Consider the following 25,783-nt stretch of genomic DNA (forward strand, 5'->3'; position numbering starts at 1 on the left):
TGTTCAAAATTGATGGTTCGATATTCAAATGGTTCAATGATGCAATTCACAAAACCCAAGTTTTGGTGACTACGGTCACTAGCCCGTGACAAGGCCCAAAACCACACATAGGCCGGTGGTAAAGCCCCGAAAGAAACTAGTTTCTGTGCCAATAAATAACCCCCATTGGCTAGGGTCCAAATCATAGTCAGACTAGAGTGATGTTCTGCATTCAAACAATACACAACTTTTAAATAAAATATTCGATATTTTCAGAATAAACATTTGGTACAATTTTCAGAATAGTTTCACCAAATATTCAAATAATTTTCATAATAATATTCGATGTTGTTTTATACTTGACCCATATTTTATTTTAAAAGAACATGAAGGCTATAAATAAATATTTATGATTTTAAACGATTCGATAGGAATAAAAATGAACCAACAGTGATAGAGGGTTACTTACACCAAATGCTTAGAAACAATATTCCAACACCAACTCCAAACACCCAGCTCCACCACTTTAATCACACAAACCTAATAAACAAAACCTAATAAACAAAACCTCAAATAAATTAATATTTTTACGAGTTACATACACCCACAAAAGCCTCACTATATTAGATTAATGTATTGCTTTAATATCCAAGTGATCAAACCATTCAACCCAACTTTATAGCCAAACACACCCTTACCCATGATACAAAACTTGATGCAATACCTTCCTCTTTCATTATCTTCCTCTAATTGTTAAATTTTGTTGTTTCCTGAAATGTTATTGACTCCTTTATATCATCCATCTTAGCAAAGGTTGCATCAGCACACCTTGGATTGTGTTGACATTGCCTTGCAAATATTGATTGTTGTAGCTTTATCACTTCTTCAACTTCTTCTTCTTCTGTTTGCTCCTCCAACTTCTCTGGTAGGTGAGCTTCTGGATCTTTAAATGTTGAAGACTGAGACTCAATTGCAAGAATCGACTCATCTGTGATAGAGTGTGCCTCCATGTCCTTGGTAACTGCATTGCACTGCTCATGTACGCCTTCATCGAAGTCTAGCCCCTCTTCTGAATCTGCTTGAGTAGCCACAAACATTGTAGGAGATGCTTCAAAATCCCATTCTTCTTCAAATTCTGGTTGTTTTTCTAAGTAACGTGGTTCCAAGGTCTTGAACATTGCACATGAAGCTTGGAAATCTCATTCTTCTTCACTGTTGTCTTGGTGACTTTTAAATGTCACCAATTACCTTCTTCTTGCCTTCTCTTTGAACGACAATCTTTTGCGTAATGACCTCTCTTTCCACATTTGTAGCACTCTATGTTATGTTGCCAGGGTGCTGAGGATCGTCGATCATGGTTGTTACTGCCAGATTAAGCTCCCCCTATTTGAGAGCTCCCATCCTGCTGCTGTGATTTGGCGTGTTCTTCATTTTCTTTGGCCTTGTAGAGTTAGGCCGTCTTGGTCCACCATGTCTTGGTCCACCCCTTCTATCATTATTACTGAAGAGTGCCTCCTTTCTTCAATGAGACCCCAACCATTTGTTTGCATAGGCTTTCTTGATTGGCCAATAAATTCTTCAACTCTATAAGAGATGGTTGAATTGGCCAACCCCTTATAGCTGTGATGAATGCATTATACTCGGACCTTAACCCATGTATAATGATCCTCCTCTTTCTTTCCTCATTAATATTTTCTTTAGAATCTAGATCTGAAATTTCATGGCATCGATCCTTAATTTTTGTGAAATATTCACTTATGTACTTATTTCCTTGAGTGGTAGACATTAACTCATTTTCTAGAAATTGGAGCTAGGCATCATTTGTTTTTGAAAACAATAATGCAAAGGTGTCCCATGCTGCCTTGGGTGTGTCATCATTCCTGATACGCCCGAGCAACTCATCCTCTATGGTTGTCTTAAGCACATACATTGCCTTTCCGGCCTTGATCTTCCATTTGCGGAGTGCCTCGGCATTTTCCGTGAAAGGTGGTGCAGTCTCATTTCCATTAACAACCTCCCACAAATCCTGCCCTTCAAGGTAGGACTTGATACGACTCTGCCAACTCTGGTAGTTGTTGTTGTTGAGTCTTGTGACTCCACTCGTTGTGTTCACAAGATCTACCATCGTGACTTGGTGTGATCCTCCTGCACTTTCACCAAGTAAGTGTGGTCACTAATCCACAAGCTCCACGGTCTTAAGTTGTGCACGATCAACTCAAGAAAATGGTCCTTGACCGCCTTGCTCTGATACCAAATTGTTGGGTTAGAACACAACGGCTATACAAAAGTGAATCTTTATTTAGATGCAAAGATACACTCAAGTATACAAGAAGACTCTCAAGGACACCTCACATTTGGAATCACTCACACTCAAGCACTTGACTCCACTTTTGATTGTTGTGTCTTATATCTTCGAAATGAGGTCACTTCTCTTTATATAGTCATCCACTTCCTCAATGGATGGCTAGGATCATTTTGATCCAAGGGCTATTATTAACCCTCTAGAATATTCTAGCATATACTCATACTTTCCTATATTCTAGAACTCTCTAAACTATTCTAGTATATAATAGTACTTTCTAAAATACATTTTTTTTTCTTTTTTCTTTTTTTTTTCTTTTTGTGAGTTTGACACACTGGTGGACCCAGAAACACAACCTTTATTGATAACACTCTAGTACACAAAACACTTGTATACAATCACTCACTAGTACACTCCATTTATCCACTCACACATACATTCAAGCACTCACACTTTGTGTCTTTCTCACACAAGACCTTGAGACACTTTACACTAGATAGTGCTTGACCACTCACTTTGGACTCACTCTTCTTTCACTCAATTGTCCAATTGTCCAATTTCTTAGTACATGCACTCATCTCATTTTTATACTAGTTGAAGAACTTTCTAGAATACACTCATACTTTTCTTACACTCTAGAACAATCTAGATTACTCTAGTATATATTAGAGCTTTCTATTATTGTCTAAAATATTCTAGAACTTTCCGGAACTTTTCGGAACTTTCTAAATTTCTCTAGTTTTCTCCAAACTTCTTTAATGTTCCGGAACCTTCTAGGATATTCTGGAATCTTCTAGATTTCTCTAGGTCTTTCCAGTACCTTCTAGATCTTTCCGAAGTATTCTAGATTCATGTGGAAACTTCTAGAATATTCTAGAGAGAAGATTCTAGAGAGTGAGGAGAGTTAGTGATGACTCTCAACAGATTCAACCACTCTATTCTTCAAATGGAAGTCGACTTCACTAGTTCTTCGAATGGTTTGGGGTTTTAACTCAAAATGATAGAAATAATCCGTTCTATGTTTTTCATTATTACTAAACACCCCTATATTTATTTAATTTTTCAAAATGGGCAAAAATTAATTGCTCCGGTGCCCCTAAAATATTATGAAAATTTTGTTGACCCCGACGTACCCAACCGCATGCCCATGGTGTACCCACAACGTACCGGTTGTATAAAACATACTTGGTATGTTGTTGCCGTACCCGATACATGTGCAGTCGTACCGGTACGCGTACCTGTACCCAGTACTTGTACAACAACATTTTTGAAGTACCTGTGCTTCATAGACCCTTAGTGGATAGTGTAGTGATAGGGAACTGAATAGTTTTATTTTTATTTTATTATTATTATGATTTTTCCGCGAAATTTTGAACTTTGCCCCTAGTGTAGTTATTGTTATTAAGAGATGAATTCAAATTTATAAATATATAGGTGTAAGTTTAACTTGATGCTTTTAATAGGTGATCGTTTTTGTTCCTTCAGTTTTTGGAGATGCATGCCATTTTGCATTTTCTTTGTATTAATATTATCTTTTAAATTTGTTGAAATTCCATGGGGGGTGTAGCTACTAGCTACTAAGATCATGCAATCAATTATGTCTTTATAAATGTAACTGGTTTATGTCAACTCATGTATTGACTATGGATAATTTTTTTTTCATTTTATATCATGGCAGATTCTTAGAGCAAATATTCATTATTTTCTTGCGTTGTATTTCTGCACCAGATATGCTACATTTGCAGGAAGAGATCATCATGAATTGAGCTTTGGTGATGACCTATTAAGCAGCCCTTTCGAATAACTCTGACGAAGGAATTTTCCGAGTAATGTACTTGCAATTCTTCCTCTTAAAAAAGAAATCATTTGAGCTGAAGTACATAGGGTGGCCAAATTTCCTGAACACGAGTAGTCTCGACTTTCCAGAATTGTGGCTCTAATTTCAATAACTTGTTCAACTCAAATGTGCTACTTCTTCTTGTTACAAAACATAATACCGTTCTTAGTTGAGACTGTTATAAACACGTATAAATGGATGAGTTAAAACAAAAAAAAGAAAGGACTTTGCTGTTTGTAGTTGGCACTGCCACCGTTCAGAGGTGGTTGGTTGTTGCATGTGCTTTTATTTCTCATGCATTACTAATTTCTTTTGTGCATTGTTGAATACTGATTTGTCTTGTGCTTACCTTGCCTTGTTCCTTCTTTTTCTTTATTATTCTTAGATCTTGCATGAAATTTGTAGGCAAGACTTGAAAACCACAATGTGTTTTATGGACATATCTATTTAATTTCCAAAGCTTGTGCTGTGTGTAATGTGTTTTATGTACACATTACACACAGCACAATTTGGACAGATTGACACGAGAATTTTGTCTTTTATGCATATAGGTCTTCTAAATAAGCATTGTAATTGCGACATGACCCCCACACGGTAATAAGCATTGCAACTGCGACACAATCCCTATGTACGTAGCGAGTGCGGATCTAGGATCCAACTAGTAAGTATAAAATTGTTCAATTATTTAAGCACTCCAGTTCATACTTCTTGTCCCCGCAGTTTTCTGGATTGCCTTTCAATCTAGAGGGGTGGGTGATATTATGAATATTTTCACATGAAGAATAATAAGATTGGTCACAGTGGTAGTGACTTCTTAGCATGGCCATTTGCAAAAAACAGGACAAGAACAAGGGCTGTCTACCTCGCCAAGAGAAGCATCCCCCCCCCCCTCCGGAAAACATGGAGTGACTCATAGCGAGAGAGAAAAAGAGAGATTCCACTTATGAGTATACATTGGGGAAATTCTATAATACACCCCTCTTTTTCAGGTGTGTACCATATAAAGATGGTTGTGATCTTTGGATATGATTTATTGTGTTATTGGTTATGACTTGGTTATAACTCATTGTCGTGTTAGTTATGACCTAATTATGATATTTTGTGATTTTTATTTTTGTTATGACCGGAAAGATTTTTAGTTATACTTCCAAGTAGTGTTTTGTTATGACTCGTAGTTATGATTTGGTTATGACATTATGACCTATTATGGTTATTATTTTGGTTATGACCAAATCAGATTTGGTTATGCGATGTTTGATTATGACCTATCGTATTTTTTTTAGTTATGTGACTTGAAAGTAATTTAGTTATGATATTTGTGGTATTATTAGTTGTATATGATATACCTTAAGTGATTTAATTACGACATTTGTGTATGTCTATGCCCGAGTAAACATAGGACACAACGTTATCATCATATGCTGATTTTGGATTTGCAGTAGTATGTTACATTGTTGGGTTAATAAGGGATAAGAATTGTTCACTTAATATATTTGTGACTTTTTATTGATTGGTGACATTATGTAAGGTAATGTTATTGTTATATTATTTCTTTCCATAGTTGATGGAGCTAGCAAGATGTTATTGTGAGGTCTAATTTGGGAACATGCTATTTTAGTAACTTTTTGACTTTTTGGTTAAAATATAAGGTAAAAAAAAAATTTATATGTTTGGAATGACTTTTTGGGTTTTTACGAAAAGATGTGCAAAAAATAGAGAGAAAATGGAATCTTTGACTTTTTGGTATAGGTTATAGTCTTTTCGGCTTTTTTAGTAATTTTTTAACTTTTAGACTAAAACTATTACTTTCCAAACGAGACCTAAGTTATGTGTAGGGATAGCAATGGGACGCCCTGCCCTTACCAATATCATATTGGGGCGGGATAAATCAAGGAGGTGATGACAGCGGGGTGGGATGGAAGTGGGTTAATTTCATAACTTTAATAATGAAAATATTAATAAAAATTAAAAATAACATAATATATTACGGATAATAATTTATAATTAATGAGTATTAAATGATATGCAATGATAGATAAATAAGTAAAAATAAATGTTAAGTGTGATATTTTTGTATTTTAATATTGTTATATTGAAAAACATTAAATTATATAAACATTGTATAAATATAATTGGGGTGGAGAGCAAAACTCATCCCCATCCCATTTTGTCATCAAGGCAAGGAAAATCTACAGGAGGGGAGAGAAAGTTATCATCCCTTGTAATGCTCATGTAGAAAAGAAGATTTCTAATTCGAATTTAAATTTGGGCAACTTAAAAAAATTACAAACTTTGTTAGCAGGGGAGTATTGAAGTTGTCCAAATTGATATTGGAATTGGAATTGGAATTGGAGTTCTTCTCTTTGTTGTGATTGAAATTGGATTGCGGCAAATGAAATTTAATACAACACTGATACCACATCATCAGTGACACATGATAATACTTTGACAAGCCCAAGGAAGGTGTAGATTGTTTCCGCTGACTTACTTTTACTTGTGACTTTTACACCTCCCAGCAACAGAAGTTCATAGTGGCCACACTCGAGCACAAGGCTTACAATTTCTTTTGCCTTCTATCAAACTTAGAAAATGATTTTCTCAATTCATTTGTATATGAATTCCTATTAACACAGCAACAACAAATTCATTCTTAACTGAAAATGTCTTATTGAATATTGATTCCATTCCACAATCACCAGGTCACAAAGAGCCAAGCCTCCAAGATACTTATCCTAGGATTCATGGATTTGGAGAAGCCAAGTTCCTCGCTAATACTGATTAAACTTGTGTTGAACTTTATGATCATCTTTTGTGCCTATCCACAAAACAAATAACTTCATATATTTCTCAATATATATATATATATATATATTTCTGGGGGATGATGAATTTGAATAGAGATTTAGAAAGGGAAAGAAAAAGTAAGATAAATATGAATGAAATATAAGTTAAATTTTTTTTCTCAATTGTCCTCACTTTTTTCTTTTCTTTTTCAAATTATTGTCCAAATTCATTATTCAAACATAACTTTAATAATCAAGAAAGAAAATCTCTATCTTCAGAAGCATTGAAAATGAAGAAAAACATAAAATAAAAAAAAAAAACTACAAATGACAATTCAAAATTTTCACTAACACTCCCTTTATTTAGGCAAAAAACATTTTTTGCACTAAAATTTTATCAATACCACTACATTTCTGCCACTACCACCACCGTCATTGCCGTTACTGCCACCATCTCTACCACCACCCATTGGCGGACACAGGTTGTAGTGGGCGATGGCCATCGGCCCCCAAACGTTTGAAAAATTACACTTTCACCATGCAATTTAGAATTTTTATAAAAGAAGTTTGCATTTTGGCCACTTCAAAATATATATAATTTTACTCTAACCCCTCCAAAATCTAAATAATTTTACTTTTGCTATCCTAAATTTTGAAATTTTTTGTTATTTTCATGCAATTTTTAGTAATTATAAAATAAATTAGTATTTTAGTCACTCTAAACCTTTGAAAAATCTCATTACTTTCATGTCATTTTGAGTTTTTGTAAAATAAATTGATATTTTGATTTCAAAAATCTGTATAATCTCATTTCAATTCCTCTAAAATCTAAATAATTTTCCTTTAGCCCCCCATTTGCACAATTTATGTGTTTACCACTGCTGCCACCACCTCCACCCCATCACTACTACTACCACCGTTGCCACTACCACACCACTACTCCCGCCGCCGCCACCACCATCGCCACCGCCACCAGCTCAACACCTCCACCTCCACATCCACCCCATGGTCGCCACCACTAATACCACCACTAATGCAACTATTAGTACATTAGTTTAAAGAACGTAACCAAACATAGGAAAACGTTTTCTATAGAAAATATTTTTTGCAAAAAAATTTTTTGTATTAAATGTTTTCGAAACAGAGCGTAAAAGATAATAGTCAATAAATAGCTGGACAAATACCATCCTAGTCCCAAAACTGAGGATCCTAAAGGTATTCAAACAAAGGCTATAAATGAAGTACCAGTAAGGCTCTTGAAAATTTTGATATTTCAATCATTAGATATATGTTAGCTGTATATTATTATAAATATATCTTATCTATTTGTATTGTATCTCTCTCTATCTTTATCTCCTTCTAGTCTTATCTCTATCTTTTTTTGTACCTATCTAGGTTTTCTTTCTGTCTATATATACAGGCTTCTCCTATTGTATTATTTATTCAATTCAATATAGAGTTTCTCTTTTCTTTTCTCTCTCTACTTTCATAACATGGTATCAGAGCCTAGGGTTCTCTCCTAGCCTCAATTTTTTTTTTCTTTTTTGGTTCTGTCCTCGATTGGCTTCTGCTGGCTTCTGCATATTTAGTCCATCCTTGTTTCCATGGTTCCGGGCTACCTCCGTTCCTTCCATCAACCTTCAATTTGGACACTTTCAGGAACGTTATCAGACCACTGCCTCTCCTGCCAAAGCAATTTGGGATTTCTTAAAGGAACGTTATCAGACCACTAGACATGCTCATCAGTATCAACTGTTGTAGACTCTTCATCACATGCGCCAAGCACCCGGTCAGTCTCTCAATGACTTTCTATTCCAGATGTCGTCTGTTTGGGATCAACTCGCTCTTTCTGAACCTCTATGGGCTCATTCTGATGATGCACAACTTTTTATTACTTATCAAAATCATCAGCGACTATTACAGTTTCTTATAGCTCTTCATAGCACTTTTGAGCCTGTACGTGCTTCCTTGCTCCATCGTTTTCCCTTGCCCACTTTAGAGCAAGCCATTACTAAACTCCTCTCAGAGAAGACTCGTTTTAGGAGTCTCAAATCTCAAGACATGGATTTTGTTCTTGCTACACCACCTTCTCAGAGTTCCTTATCTTCACAGCCAATCATATGCAGTTATTGTTGTAATTGAGGCCTGCCAGCCAATCGTTCTCTTGTTCACTGCTAGGTTCGCGAATGCTTGACTTGTCACAAGACTGCTCCAGGCTATCTCCAAAGCAATTGTCCTCGAGCTCCCTCCACTATTTCATCTAAGAAAAGGGTTTCTCGTTCTGGGTCTCAGTCTAAATCTGGTCACGGTTCTCGTTCTGCTGCTGTTGCCTCTGAGGGTTCTTCTGCTCCTTCCTTCTCTATGGATGATGTTGAGTCCATTATCCACTAGGTGCTCCACAAATTTGTTACTCCTCCCTCTACTGCCCTTTTCGTAACCTCAGGTAACTCTTCATGGTATTTTGATTGTTGTAATTGAGGCTTGCCAGCAAATCGTTCTCTTGTTCACTATTAGGTTCGCGAATGCTTGACTTGTCACAAGACTGCTCCAGGCTATCTCCAAAGCAATTGTCCTCGAGCTCCCTCCACTATTTCATCTAAGAAAGGGGTTTCTCGTTCTGGGTCTCAGTCTAAATCTGGTCACGGTTCTCGTTCTGCTGCTGTTGCCTCTGAGGGTTCTTCTGCTCCTTCCTTCTCTATGGATGATGTTGAGTCCATTATCCACTAGGTGCTCCACAAATTTGGTACTCCTCCCTCTACTGCTCTTTCCGTAACCTGAGGTAACTCTTCATGGTATTTTGATTCCGCTTGCTATAATCACATGACTTTTGACTCCACTCTATTTTTTTCTTTGTCATCATCCTCTTCTGCTCCCACTATACATACTGCTGATGGTTCTCATATGCCTGTTAGTTATATGGGCCAAATCTCTACTTCCACTGTGTCTTTTCTGATGCTTACCATATTCCTTCTCTTAAAATGAACCTTATCTCTGTTGGTTAGTTGTGTGAACTTGGTCTAACTATTACCTTCTCTGCTAACGGTTGTTTGGTGCAGGACCCTCAGACGAGACAAATCCTTGGGATAGGCCGTAAGCATGGACGTCTATTCGAGCTTATACATCTTCGCAGTCCGCGCAAATCCTCTATTGTTGCTCCTGCTGCATCTACTATGCCTTCTTTTCAACTTTGGCATTATCGCTTAGGACATGTCTCTTTTAGTTGTTTGAAAATTTTAATTTCTAGTGGTCAGTTAGGTTGTGTCTGTCTTAAAGATGTCGATTGCTTATCTTGTCAAATTGCTAAACAACCTGCATTACCTTTTAATAAAAGTAATTCTATTTCTACTGCTCATTTTGATCTTGTGCATTCTGATATTTAGGGACCTTCCCCCATACCTACCATGAGGGGGTCCAGATATTTTGTGATTTTTGTTGATGATTTTTTTCGCTATACTTGGCTTTTTCTTCTCAAAAATCGCTCTGAACTTAAACAAATTTACTATGATTTCTCTGCTATGGTCCGTACTCAGTTTTCTCGTACTATTAAGCTTTTTCGTTCTGATAATGCTAAGAAGTACTTGGATTTTGATTTTCTTTCTTTTCTTCGGGCTCATGGTACTCTCCTTCATCGATCTTGTGTAGGCACTTCCCAACAAAATGGACGAGCTGAAAGAAAGCGCCGTCATATTCTAGACACTACTCGAGCTCTTCTGCTCTCTTATTTTTGTCCTGAAAAATTTTGGGGGGAAGCTACCCTCACTGCCATCCACACCATCAATCGTGTCCCCACCCCTGTAATAGCTAACACTTCTCCTTCTGAGCGCTTGTATGGTTCTCCTCCTGACTATACCACTCTTAAAGTTTTTGGTTCTTCTTGTTTTGTTCTACTTCAGTCTCATGAACACACTAAACCCGAACCTTGTTCTCGTCTTTGTTGTTTTCTGGGGTATGGTATCGAACATAAAGGGTATCATTGTTGGGATCCTATCTCCAAGCGTCTTCATATTTCCCGTCATGTAGTCTTCTGGGAACACAAAATGTTCTCTACGCTTTCCAAGTTTCATCTACCACAGTCCACCCACTTACCGGTCTTCACTAATATTTCTATAGATCTGTTTTCTGATGACTTTGATGTAGATTCTGGCCCCATGCTTCCACAGCTGCCTACGTCTATCGTCCATCCTAAGGATCTTGTGTCAGCTGATGGCCCTACGCCTTCTCCATCTCCAGTGGAGGTTCCTCTGGAACCTATTTCCATTGAGGTTCCTCCTCTACCTGAGCGTCATTCTACACGGGTAAGGCAACCTTCTGTTCTTCTCCGTGATTATATTGTTGGTTCCACTGCCTTTTGCTCTCATGAACCTATTTCTTATCAAGAAGTTTCTTCTAACCCTCTTTGGCAACAAGCTATGACTGATGAACTGCAGGCTTTCGATCAAACTCATACCTGGCATGTGGTTGATCTTCCTCCTGGAAAGCGTACTGCTAGTTGCAAATGGGTTTACAAGATCAAAACTCATTCTGATGGTTCCATTGAGCGTTACAAAGCTCGCATTGTCGCCCGGGGATTTAGTCAAGAATATGGGATTGACTATGAGGAAACATTTGCTCATGTTGCCCGTCTTACTTCAGTTCGCAGCTTACTTGCCGTTGCTGCTGCTCGCCACTGGCACCTTTCTCAGATGGATGTCAAGAATGCATTTCTCAATGGTGATCTCACTGAGGAAGTTTATATGCAACCTCCTCCTGGTTTTTCTATTCCCTCAAACAAGGTTTGCAAACTCTGCCATGCTTTGTATGGTTTGAAACAAGATCCACTGGTTTGCCAAGTTCAGCTCTACCATTCGTGACTTTGGTTTTTCTTCCAGTGCCCGTGATTCTGCCTTGTTTATCCGTAAGATAGAGTGCAGTACTATTCTCCTTCTCCTCTATGTGGATGATCTGATTATCACTGGAGATGACATAGTGGGTATTTCTAGTCTCAAATAGTTTCTTTATCGCCAGTTTGAGATGAAAGATTTGGGTGCACTTAGCTAATTCCTTGGCTTGGAAATTTCTCAAGATTCCTCTGGTTATTTTCTTACCCAGGCCAAGTATAGTTCTGATCTCTTGGCTCGTGCTAGCCTTACCGATTGCAAGACTGTCACTACTCCAGTTGATCCTCAGACTCGTCTTACACCTCTTGACGGCCCCCTATTGTCAGATGCCACTTTATATCGTCAGCTAGTTGGTAGTCTTGTCTATCTCATAGTTACTCATCCAGATATTGCTTATGCTGTTCACATTGTTAGTCAAATTATGACTGCTCCTTACTCTCCACACTATGTTGCTCTAGTTCGCATTTTGTGCTATCTCAAAGGAACTCTGTTTCATGGTCTTCACTACTCCCCTCACTCTTCTCTACAGCTACATGCCTTTTCTAATGCCGATTGGGCAGGGGATCATACTGATTGTCGTTCCACTATTGGGTTCTATTTCTTTTTGGGCAACTCTCTCATTTCCTGGCGTAGCAAGAAGCAAACCCTTGTTGCTCGTTCTAGTACCGAGGCTGAGTATCGTGCTCTTGCTGACACTACTCAGGAGCTTATGTGGCTTCGTTGGCTTCTTTTTGACATGGGTGTTTCTCATTCAGCTGCCACCAACCTTTATTGTGACAATCAAAGTGCTATTCAGATTGCCCATAACGATGTCTTCCATGATCGCACCAAGCATATTGAGATTGATTGCTACTTCATACGACAGCATGTTACCAGTGGCCATATTCGTCTTCTCTTTGTTACCTCTGCTGATCAGACTGTCGACCTCTTCACCAAAGCTCATCTTCCAGGCCGCTTCTCTGATCTCCTCTCTAAGCTCAAGTTGATATCTGACTTACCATCTTGAGCTTGAGGGGGGATGTTAGCTGTATATTATTAAAAATATATCTTATCTATTTGTATTGTATCTCTCTCTATCTTTATCTCCTTCTAGTCTTATCTCTATCTTTTTTTGTACCTATCTAGGTTTCCTTTCTACCTATATATACAGGCTTCTCCTATTGTATTATTCATTCAATTCAATGTAGAGTTTCTCTTTTCTCTTCTCTCTCTACTTTCATAACAATATAGAATCAATCTCATAATATCACAAATTATGAAATCTTAACATTTAGGCATCTTTTTAAAATCTGATATATATACTCTCTCTTGCTGGTTACTATGGTGGGAGAGAAAGCATGACATTCAATCAAAAGAAGAATAAGATGGCAATCATAATCAAGTTGATTGAAGATTTTAACGCTAGAGTCAACTCTTGGAAACATGTTAAAAATAGTTTTGATAATTGGCGTAGATCATCATGTTGTTCTGTTCGATTGCTAGTAGATGGTTAGGGTGTCTAGGGGCTTGGCCCTTATGTTTCGTACATAATTTATTGTCTCTTCAATGAATTATTTTACTTGGAAAAAAATAAAATAGAATTCAGATCTCTTAGGTGCTTGATTTCCACTCAAGCGACTTTGAAAAATAAATGCCAGTAATTGCATATTTTCTTAACAACACCACAAGCGTCAAGAGGACAAGAAGTTAATAATTTCATTATCTTTTGCAGATGTATCAAAGAAACTAGACGTCGTAGGTAAAGACATATGTTAAGCCTTCACTTGACGCTAGCAATGCAATAGTAAGCTAAGGATTCTTCACTCTGTACATTATATATACGCAGATGCAGTTGTAGGTTTTTTTCTAGTTGAATTTTTTTTGGAGGATTACACATCTCAGTGGCCCACAAGATATTCATATGCTGATATTAAACGGATCACAAATCAATTTATGAAAAAATTAGGCCAAGGAGGTTATGGAACCATGTACAAAGGAACTCTTTCACATGAAATCTTTGTTGCTGTTAAGGTCCTCAACAATTCCAAGGGAAATGGGGAAGACATCATCAATGAACTTGGAACAATTGGGAAAATCTGCCATGTGAATATTGTATACTTGGTTGGGTTTTGTGCTGATGGGTTTGCCCGAGCTCTTGTCTACAAGTTCCTACCAAACGATTCACTAGAAAAGTACATTTTTTTCCTGAGAACCCCAAGAACCACCTCCTTGGTTGGGAAAGGATTTAGATATTGCTCTAGGCATAGCTAAAGCGATTGAATATCTTCACAAAGGGTGTGATCAGTGAATCCTCCATTTCGACATTAAACCTTGTTAGACCAAAACTTTCATCCGAAGATCTTTGATTTTGGCCTAGCCAAATTGTGTTCCAAGGAGCAAAGTGTTGTATCCATGACTGCTACTAAGGGGACCATGGGTTATACCCAAAGTGTTATGTAGGAACCTTGGGAAAGTACCCTACAAGGCTACAAGTCAGATGTTTATAGTTATGGAACGTTGTTGCTTGAGATGGTTGGAGGGAGAAAGAATGATGTTACAATTGAAAACACTAGCCAAATGTACTTTCCAGAGTGGATCTATTAACAGTTTGGAACAAGGACAGAAGCTGTGGATCCAGGTTGACAAAGATGGAGATGCTAAAATAGCGAAAAAGCTAACAATCATGGGGTTTGGTGCATTCAATGGAATCCAATAAATCGTCCTTCATGTAATATGTGATTCAAATGCTGGCAGGAGAAACAAACAACATGAACATGTTTCCTAATTCTTTTGCGACTACAAATGCCATGAGGCATGGAAGACAGATTGAACAACAATTGGCAGTTATCGTAGAACTAGAGAGAAAGGCCTAGTTGGTTAAATGTTAAAGTCAGGCTTAGAAGCCTCTCAAAAATCAAGAATTCTCTATTGCTCTGCTCATAACTAGATACAATGGAGAAACAATCGACTCCTCAGTAAACGCTATTTGACTATTTTAAACTCCTCATCACAGTTTAGTTACAAACCCATCAAAAGTGAATTCCATAATATAATGTGAGCATGATGGTCTCTGCACTATTTCTAGAAAATCGAAGGTTTCATATTCAACAATAATTTGATGGGGGAAAAAAAAAAATGAGAAAAGATGTAGATGTTGAAGAATTTGATTCTATCAAGTTTCCAAAATTTTATATCTTTCAATTCAAAACAATTGCTGGAAACGTCAAATTAATTGGTCCAAGATATAGATGTTGAAGAATTTGAGGTAGACAATGACCAAAAAAAAGTTCCCCTGTACCAAGATGTTAAAATTCTCAAGCCAACCACCTCCCTCAAATCCTCTAGTCTATTATTTGACTTCCCTAGTCTCTAACAATTTAATAATGGCATGGTGTGATGAAACTAATCCAATTAACATGACATCACTGATATAATTATATATATATATATATATATATATATATATATTCAGGGACACAACCATGATTCTATCCTTGGGGGCTAAAATGTAAAATAAAAACATTCATTTAATGTAGATGTGTTTATATTTTAAATTAAAATTTTATATACCTACCAAATTGCATTTTTTATTTTGAAAAACCACTCACGTAAGCACTAAGCACTATACAAGAAATAAAAAAAAAAAAAAAAATTTTACGAAAAAGAAAAAGAGAATATAAGATTTTATCATATTTTGTCTATCAAATAAAATAATATTATTGCATTAGCAACAAATATGAATTATAGAACTCATTATATTAATGTATAATATTATTATAAAAATTACGTATAAAAATATAATCATCATAATATAATTGTTTTGCTATGGAGTTGGAAAAGAGAATAAAACACAAGAAGAAAAGAAAAAAAAGAAAAGAGAGAGTAACAACAAGAGACATCAAACAAAAGAATTTAGAAACATGAAAGTGGATTATACTAAGGTTGTGGCTGTGTTTGATTCATGAATCTGAGTAGGGATTTAGAAAGAGAAAGAAAAAATGTGTGTGAAATGTGGTTATTGTATATTTTATTAGGAGAACTATATATAGGTGGGAGAAGGAAAAAATAATTACCAATACATGAAGGGGTGTAAGCATTTCCATAGTCTTTCATTTGGACCCTATCACAGACACACTTGTATCCCTCATACATTGATAATTTTTTTCAACTCCCTATTTGCAAATAGTTCCCCCTATTTTATTTATATTTCACATACTTTTTTTCTTTCCATTTTTAAATCTCTATCCAAATCCATTAATCATGTTAAATATAGTAATTATACTTATATCATAGTGAGTATGGTTATACTAAGTATGATAATGAATATAATATGATATGTATGATATACAAAATATATAATTATTATATTTAACAAATCAAAACACAGCATAAATACTTTATCACATAGAATGTACATGGAATTATTATTCGAGTGAAAAGCAGAATAAAAAAAATAAGAAAGTGGGGTGAAAATATAACATTCATCAACTTGGGGGCCAATACACATGCACATATGGAAATGGATATAAAGAAGTAGTAGTATACACAAAGCAATTGAGCCAAGGCAGGGGAGCCATGGCCGCTTGAAGTATGACTTATAGGATGAGGTGGGCACTAGTTCTATATAAAACAAGGCACCCACGTGGGTGAAATATATGTTTTTATTTATGTGTTAATTGCTTGCTGGAGTTGATACTTAGTGATTATCTGAGAGATACTGACTTGATCGTCGAAGTGCCCTCCCGATTGAGAACAACCAGATAAGTTATTATGTTCCTTGTTTCAGGTTGTGGATTCCATCTAGTGTATATGCTCTTCGGCTTTGTTCATAGAATCTTTGGAGGAGGATTCGATTTGGTTGTGTGATCAAATTTTGACACACACAATATTGTTATTTTTTTCCAGAAACTTACTACTTCGGATTAAAGTGTAGTTGATAATTTAGTTATCTTTTACATGAGCCTAATTCAAGCTACTTCGAGTAAATGGCATTGCAGGTTAAGCTGTTTGCTTATCTTATACATTGTCTATACACATTTGAAATAAGAGTTTGAGAAACTATATCCAAAGCTCATGTGCTGTCATATGGTGTCAAAGCAATATCCCTACAAAATAACAATTAATAAAACATAAAAAACCCATATGTATCACAGAATAGAAATGGAAAAGCCCCATTCTTACCTAATTTGTATGTACAATCTTTCACGAGAATCATGTGGCAGTGATTTTTATTATTATCTTTCATAATTAAAATGTCTCTTCATGAGTTCTTTGTTTTAAAGTGATTGGGACAACATATCAATCATATCATTCTATATAAAATATGCTTTTTTTTTTTAGGGGGGGGGTGTGAACATTATAACTCATAGAATATCTTTGCAAAAATGTGACGAATGTAAATTTAACTAAGAAAGTCTTCAAGCAATTGAAATGCAACACATGGAGAGACATCTCAACCATATAAAAAGTTTTCACACAAATTTATTTCAATGAGGCATAGTTGTCCAATCATGTGTTGGAATAAGACTACCTCAATTATACGAGGGAGATGTTAGAATTCCCTGCTAACACATAATTTTTTATATGAAACAACTTGAGGTGCAACACATCCACAGTGATGGAATTTATGCGATCACAAGGAGGATAGCATAGGCAACTCTGCAAGATCCATGTCCATTTCATGATCTTCAACTGGCATCGCTTGTGGACACAAAGAAGGCTTGGGAGGCATTTGCAAGAGTTCAACATTCCCTTCAAGCATCTCTACAACTTTGTTCATTGAAGGACGGTCACTGGGATTCATTTGTATGCACCATAAAGCGACTATTATCATTTTCTTTACCATCACTCTTTCCTCCTCGGTGGTCTCACCCATTTCTATGTCCCTCCCTTCTCTAGATTGGTCGTAGACCCACGAAGGAAAGTAAATTTGGCTTGTATGATCTGCAAAGACATTCAAATTTCTCCTCCTGCCAGCCATTTCCATCAGTAACATTCCAAAACTATAAACATCAGCTTTATATGAAATGCCTCCAATGTTCTTATAGAATAACTCCGGAGCCATGTAGCCCATTGTTCCTCTTGCTGCAGTCAGTGACACAATGCTATCATTTATTGGATACAGTTTTGCGAGCCCAAAATCAGAAAGTTTTGGAGTGAAATTCTCGTCAAGAAGAATGTTATGAGGCTTGATGTCAAAATGTAAGATCTGGATGTCACAACCTCGATGCAAATATTCAATCCCACGAGCCACTCCAAGAGAAATCTCGTACATTTGCGTGCAAGTTAAGTGGACATTTCCTTTTTGAGAAAAAATGTATTTTTCAAGAGACCCATTAGGCATGAACTCATATACTAAAGCGCGCTTAGATCTCTCTACACAAAAACCAATTAGCCTGACCACATTAATGTGATGAATCCTTCCGATAGTGGCAACTTCATTGATAAAGTCTTGCCCATTAGCTTTGGATTTATCCAATATCTTTATTGCTACAGGATGGCCACTTCGAAGCATTCCTTTATACACACAACCATAGCCTCCTTCACCCAATTTATCCCTGAAACCTTTAGTCATCTTTTTAATGTCTGAGTAAGAGTACATAATCGGCATGAGATTGTTCTGACTTCGAAGAAAATCCTCAATGTTGTCGAACATAGACAAATGCCTTCTCCTAAACTTATAGATTAAAAACACAAACATAAATAGCATCCCAAAGAAAGCTCTTCCTGCGAGGCCTAGTTCTGTATGAGAAAATTGGAAGTTAGAACCTGCTTTAGGTTGGATGAAGGAGGCCATATTGAATTTGGCGTAAGTTCTTTATACGAAGGAATAATTAATGTTCATTTGAACACAGAAAGAAGTGAGTGAATCCCAAAAAGTGACAAAAGTTACCTGTTTCCTTTTATTTAAGAATTGTACATTAATTTCTTACTAATTTGGGTAAATTACAAATACAACTCTTCAAATTTTTTTAAAATATAAATTACTTCTTATAATTTTGAAAACTACATCTCGTTTTTTCAAATTTCTAATTGCATTTCCGTTTGATCAAGTCAATTAACAATTTTTAATGAAAACATAAATATATTTCAATTAACAATTCTGATAATTTTATTGTTCTATAGAAAAATAATTAAAAATTTTATTTTATTATTAATTTTATTGATATTTATAATTTCTAAAATCACAAGGCAATCTGCCCATTATTTTGTGTCTAGTGGTCTCTCCTATTGTTCAAGATAAAGTTAGAAAGATTTACAGTAAGCTAAATTATCTTCTGTTAATTTCATGTATTTTATTTAGATAGATTTATAATATTTTTATTCATTTTTATTTTTTTTTTCATCATAAATAAATTTTGAGAGAGAGTGATATAGATCTTCGTACCTGTGAACAAAAGCAACGAGTGTAGATCTGCAAGATAAAAAGAAAAATGCTAGCAACATCAAGAGATTTATAAATATTTTTACCAAATATCTCTCAGGTGTGAATCCTATCATTACTCACATAAAAATAATGATATTTATATGAAGATTTGAGTTATCAGAGAGTGGCAAAAAGAAATGAAAGAGTGCGCAATATAATTAACAAGGGTTGGGCTAATTTGAGGGGCCGTGGGGCTTCTTACATCCCATTGCGATAATATCAATAGTTTATTTTGTAAGATTATTCGTATATATTATTTATATTAAAAAAATTAAATTAATGTGAAAATTGTAACATTTTATTTTATTGTAATTGTCACTACAAAAAATAAATAGTCTATTTTAAAAAGCATATTTGTCGTTTATTTTTTTTAGACAAATTTAATAAAATAAAAAAATTATAATTATAGGACTAATTTAATTTTTTCACGAATGATATAAACCTTATAAAATAAACAGTTCAAGCCATTAAAATGAAACTCGTAATTAGTCCTATGGCCCCTCAAGTCAAGTTTCAATTTGAAACTTGAGAAAAAATGAAACCTAATTTACAAAGTGTGTTTATATATTAATGCAATGAAACCTGCTTGAACTTTTAGAAAAATGTTAACAACATCAAGAGATTTATAAATATTTTTAGGGCAAATTACAAACACCCCCTTGAGGTTTGATAAAAATACAGATTCCCCCCTGAGGTTTGAGAAATTACATCCCACCCCCTGAGGTTTATATTTTCATAACAAATTGCCCTCTGAGGTTTTTATTTTCATACAGATTCCCCCCTAATTTCTCCTAATTTGTTATGAAAATTTGACTCTCAGGAGGCAATTTGTAATTTCTCAAACCTCAGGGGGGAATCTGTATTTTTACCAAACCTTGAGGGGGTGTTTGTAATTTGCCCATATTTTTACCAAATATTTATTATGTGTGAATTCTATCATTACTCACATAAAAATAATGATATTTATATGAAGATTTGAGATATCATAGGCAGTGAATGAAAGAGTGCCCAATATAATATAACAAGGATTGGGCTAATTTGAGGGGCCGTGGGGCTTCTTATGGTCCCATTTCGATAATATCAATAGTTTATTTTGTAAGATTATTCGTATATATAATTTATAAAAAAAAATTAAGTTAATATGAAAATTGTATCTTTTTTATTTTATTGTATTTGTCTCTACAAAAAATAAATAGTCTATTTTAAAAAACATATTTGTCGTTTATTTTTTTTAGACAAATTTAATAAAATAAAAAAATTATAATTATAGGATCAACTTAATTTTTTCACGAATGATATACATCTTATAAAATAAACAGTTCAAATTAAAATGAAACTCGTAATTAGTCCCATGGCCCCTCAAGTCGTTTCAATTTGAAACTTGAGAAATGCAATGAAACCTGCTTGAACTTTTAGAAAATAAATTGCCATTTCTTTTATCTTTAAATTTCAGCATCGCACTTACTTTTCGTAGGAGTAGATTAAAGTAACTCTTGTATTTTCATAATTTGACCTTCAATGTTGCCCTTACTAAAGGTAACATTTTGTAATTGCATTATTCAATTAATCAATTACATTTTTTGTCTAGTCTCTTCCTCTCATTCTGTTTCGAATTCAAGTTGCATTGGTTCTTAATAAAACACAAACAATAACTTCCTCTTCATTAAGGCTAAAAGAACCTAATCACAATTGCCTGATGAATAAATTGACTTATAAATTCTATAAGGATTTTTCATATCCTTACTGGCACGAGAAAATTATATTTTTATCTTTCTAAGTGTCAAAATAGCCAACATATAGTTTTTTTGCACATCCAATGAGACACTTTTTATGTTGAGATATGGTAAGAACATGACGCCAAGAAGAAGAACATCTAGATAATGATGTTGACGTTGATGTTAAGATACAAGAAGAGGGTTTTTTTGCCTCGAAGAGAAGTAGCAGACCCTCCCTCTACTTCTAGCCAACAAGCAAATGGCCAAATACAAGTAGAAGAGAATCCTTATCCAAGGATTAAGACACAACCTCAACATATTGGCCAACCACAAGGTCAATCTTTTAAAAAAACACCTTTCCAAGGCCAAACACTTGGTCAAAGTAGTAGAATCAGAAGTGAACCATTATTATTTAGTCCTACCATGTCAAATGAACAATGGATTGGAATAGTGTCCATGGTAAGTCAAGTAATGGCTACAACCTTTAGGAATTGGTCTCATTCTTTTGGTGTATCAATCATTCAAAAGATTGATAACAGGTAAGAAAATGTAGGTCTTATTCCAAATGATGGACATAAGAATCCTGTTCAAGTAATAACCCAACCTAGGCCATCTTTTACCAACAACTAAAGCAATGGTGACAGTAAGGAAAGAACCACACAATCTTTTTATCAGCCTATTAGACCAGCTCCACCAACTGGTTCAGGGACTTATCGTAGATTGTCTACTACTAAAGAGACAAATGTTGTGCATGTAGAGCCTCAGGTTATACCTTCGAGTGCACCTAGTAATCCTACCTATGGATATACACAAGCACAAATGAATAATACTACTAGAATGGTGTCACATCTAGTTTTTGAACCTACACTCGGGGGGGAGGGGGGGTTGGCAGAGCCTTTTAGACCACCACCTATTGCTCTTAGGGAAGAAGATGTAATAGGATATGAACAACCACCAAACCCTACTGTGTACCCTATGGATCAAATGACTACATCTTTTGTTCAGCCAGTGCCAAATATGTAACCCCCATGCTCATAGATAACAAATCTATCAAGGGTATGAACAATAACAGGTCCTAGTACCCAAGTGGTGGCCCAATCTACTATTCCAAATGCCATTCCTAGAGAACAATTGTTGAACATGGTGTAAGAAATATGTGGTCCTATGGCTCGGGGGGTGCAAACACTAGTATACAGAAAGCCTTATCCTGATTGGATGGATAGGTTGCATGAGTTCCCAAAGGGCTATAAAGTCCCAGATTTCACTTTGTTTCGAGGGGGTGGGAATCGATCAACCATAGAACATATTGCTAGGTTCACAAGGAAAAGTGGGAAATATAGAAATCATGATTACATGAAGCTTCAATTATTCCCTAGTTCATTAATTGGTCTAGTACTTGCTTGGTATATTGTCCTACTTCCTGGTACTATCCAAACTTGGCAACAAATGGAAGAAATGTTCCATGCCCAGTTCTTCCAAACTAAACCAAAAGTCTCAATAGACGACCTACCAAGATTGAGCCAAAGACTAGTGGAGAAGGCTGCCCAATTCATAGTTAGATTTATAAGGGCTAAGAATAGGTGCAGGGTAGTCCTTCCAGAGCCTGAATTTGTTAGATTGGCTCAGAATGGTCTAAAATTCACATATAAGTTTGATGCAACGGACTTCAGAGACCTAGTTGATTTATTGTATAAAGTGACTAGGTATGAAACTCTATGAATAACTCTTCACATTGGACTTATTATAAAGATCCTAATTTGGAAATTAATGTTGCAAAGATTGTAGGCAAATAACCTTATACATGTGACACCTTAATTAAGAAGGAAACTACAATTGATTATCAGTTTAAAAACAAAAAATTTAATACAAAATATTTTTGAGATATATCTAAAGTTGATGAAATATTTGATCATTTGTTGGCAACACAATTTTTAAAACTATTGAAAGGAGTGGTTATGCCCCTTTTAGATGAATTGAAGGGTAAAATATATTGTAAATGACATAACACTTGGTCTCATTTAACTAAAAACTATATTTATTTCAAGACAGGATTTAGGAGCGGATCTGGAAGGGCAAGGTTGAGAAGGCAATAGGGATTGACAAAGATCTCTTTCCAGAGGTGCATGAAGTGTAAGCCAATGTTGCGGTTCCAAATTCTATCATCCAGGCATTGGAGAGAGGTTTAGATGAATGAAATAAAGCAGGAGATAGCTTTGAAGGAACATAATCCATCTCAGAAATCAAAACATGTTGGCATTTCACATGGCCAAAAACAGTTTTATTACTCAGTAACTGCATGTTCTTTAGAGACATCAATTGTACAAAGAATTAGCCCCAAATGCATAGTCAGCTACAATGGATGACTGGAGTCCCTGAGAAGGTTGAGAATATGAGTAATAATTCAAGTCATGTGGTTCAAACATTTAGTGGCATGTAGGAACGAAACTATGCTCCATATGATCCAGTGTCCTTTTATGAAAAGACATCTTGGACCAGAGGTAAGGGCACTAGAGGCTCATTCAGGAGTAGGAGTCACCGAGATTCACAAGCAGACTTACTTTTCTAGTCTCATAGGGAAAGGAGGTTTAAGAGAAGTCTAGAAGTTGGACCCTTGAAGGCTAGCACTTCTAGCCCTCCTCACAGGCAAGTATACTATTGGGTTCAAGGGTTGTCTGATTGGTTTGTTATGTAGACCAGACCCTAGGTCATTCCAGTGGAAGCTAAGGAAGATCAGAAACCAAAAATGGTAAGGTAACCTTCTGTTGTGCCTGACCAATGGGTGATGTTGAAGAACCCAAAGAGCAAGCAACCAGATTTGGTGCCTATCCTCTCCAGATCTCAAAGGAGGAAAATTCATACCAAGTGCTAGAAAGAACTCCAAGACTCTATCAAGGTAATACCCAGAAGAAGGGTTGGTAGAGAAAGAAGAATTAATAAGGAGCATGTAAAATATAATCGTGCTCGAAAGAAAAGAGAACAATCGGCTAGAGTTTATGCTGAATTTAACAACCAAAGAAAATGCCAGTCTTGCAAAAGTGATTATGAGTTTGAAGATTCAGTAAGCCAAGTAGATGGTTTAGTTGGAATGGAAGAAGGGTTGTTCAAAACGATGATAGCAGAATAGACCAAGCCAACGAAAATTAAGTTGGCTGCTCCCATGGAAATAAAGAGGGGCCAAATTTTTTAAAGCAGTTCAGAACCTTTGAAGAGGTCAGAATCTCAGAATGAGCTAGTCTTGATCCAATTTGGCTCATTACCTAATGTGAACATAAACATGGTTTATGTCTTACCTCATAGGCTCGAGGTTGTTCTAAGATAACGAAGAAGCTCGTCTATCGAGGAATGGGTGGACACAGATGGTGATTCTTCTACTACATAGACTGAAATGGTGGAAGAGAAAAATTTTAATGACTTAAGAGAGATAGAGGTCCAGGAAGCTACACCATGCTACTCTTTTGAGTACCCCACTCTAAGCATGACTCAACACATCAAACCTTTGTACATCAAGGCACATTTCGATGGTGTGTTGATGATCAAGGTGCTAATAGACAATGGAGCAGTAGTTAATTTGTTGCCCAAAGCCTCCTTGAAGAAATTGGGTTTGAAGACTCCAAAATTAATTCCAACCAGTACATCTATAACAGGCTTCACAAGGGACAAACATATGGCGCAAGGTATCCTACCAGTTAACCTTAGCGTGGGATTTAGACACTGTATGGCAACCTTTTTTGTGATTGATAGCAAGGCAAAATACAATGCTTTACTAGGAAAAGATTGGATTCACACCGATAAATGTGGGCCATCATCCTTGCGGCAAAAGATCATAATAACTTTAGGTGATGGGGAAGTAGAAATAGGTTTGATGAAGACTCATGAAGGGAGAATAGATAATGGGCTTGATAAAGAAATGGCTTATCTCAAACAGAGGATTTGGGATGATTTGGATGAGCCAGCATGCAACAAATATGAGTCTAATGACTAGCTCTAAATCAGAAACAATGCAAAAGGCCATAACATTGGCCTCGAATAATGTATTAGCTTAGATATTGAAGCCAGAATCCAAGAAGATGAGATTTTTGGGCATATTTTGTCCATGAGGATGAGGAAAGACAATTAGAAATTGAGATGTTTGAAGCATTGAAGGACCCTGAAATAATGGAAAACTTGGAGATCAAGACTCAGGACCCCTTATAGAAAGTAAATCTAGGGATGGAATTCACTTCGAATCCAACTTTTATTAGTGCTTGGTTGGACCTTATCTCTAAAGCTAGATTAATGGCTTTATTAAGGGAATATGAAGATTTCTTTGCTTGGGATTATAGTAAGTTACCTGGTCTAGATAGGCAGTTATTGATACTTATTATATGTATTATTTATAGCAGTTAGTGGAACATAGGCTTTCTATTAAGCCTAACTTTAAACTAGATAAGTAGAAACCTCGAAGAATGAGCCCATAAGTGACTCGTAAAGTCAAAGAGGAAATTTCTAGATTGCTAAAAGCTGGATTCATCAGGACAACCAAGTATGTAAAATAGTTGTCTAATATTGTTCCAGTGGTAAAAAAGAATGAAAAGATGAGGGTTTGCATTGACTTTCGAAACTTGAATTTGGCAACTCCTAAAGATAAGTATCTAATGCCAGTGGTGGATTTACTTGTGGATAGATCAACTGGTTATACTATTTTTTCTATGATGGATAGCCATTCTGGGTATAATCAAATCTGCATAGCTAAAGAAGATGTCCACAAAATAGTTTTCAGGTGTCCAAGGAATTTGGAACCTTCGAATGGATAAAAATACCTTTTAGGTTGAAGAATGCTAGTGCAACTTATCAAAGGGCCATGAATACATTCTTTCATGATCTAGTGGGGTGGTTTATGGAGTGT

At 35.9% G+C, this 25,783-nt stretch overlaps 1 protein-coding gene across 1 annotated transcript in view; it reads right to left on the minus strand.

Moving 5' to 3' along the window:
* Window positions 1–17,216: 17,216 nt before the first annotated feature.
* LOC114257187 (LEAF RUST 10 DISEASE-RESISTANCE LOCUS RECEPTOR-LIKE PROTEIN KINASE-like 2.1) overlaps window positions 17,217–25,783 on the minus strand; it is a 41,066-nt gene continuing 32,499 nt past the window's right edge. The window contains exons 5-6 of the mRNA XM_028196965.2: window positions 19,145–19,171; window positions 17,217–18,498 (exon numbers count right to left, since the gene is read on the minus strand). Coding sequence (XP_028052766.2) covers window positions 17,390–18,498; window positions 19,145–19,171 — 1,136 coding nt within the window. The 3' untranslated portion in view covers window positions 17,217–17,389. The remainder of the gene's footprint in view (window positions 18,499–19,144; window positions 19,172–25,783) is intronic.

This window comes from Camellia sinensis, chromosome 1 (assembly GCF_055761805.1).
Source record: "Camellia sinensis isolate YWXY chromosome 1, ASM5576180v1, whole genome shotgun sequence".
Lineage (NCBI taxonomy): Eukaryota > Viridiplantae > Streptophyta > Magnoliopsida > Ericales > Theaceae > Camellia > Camellia sinensis.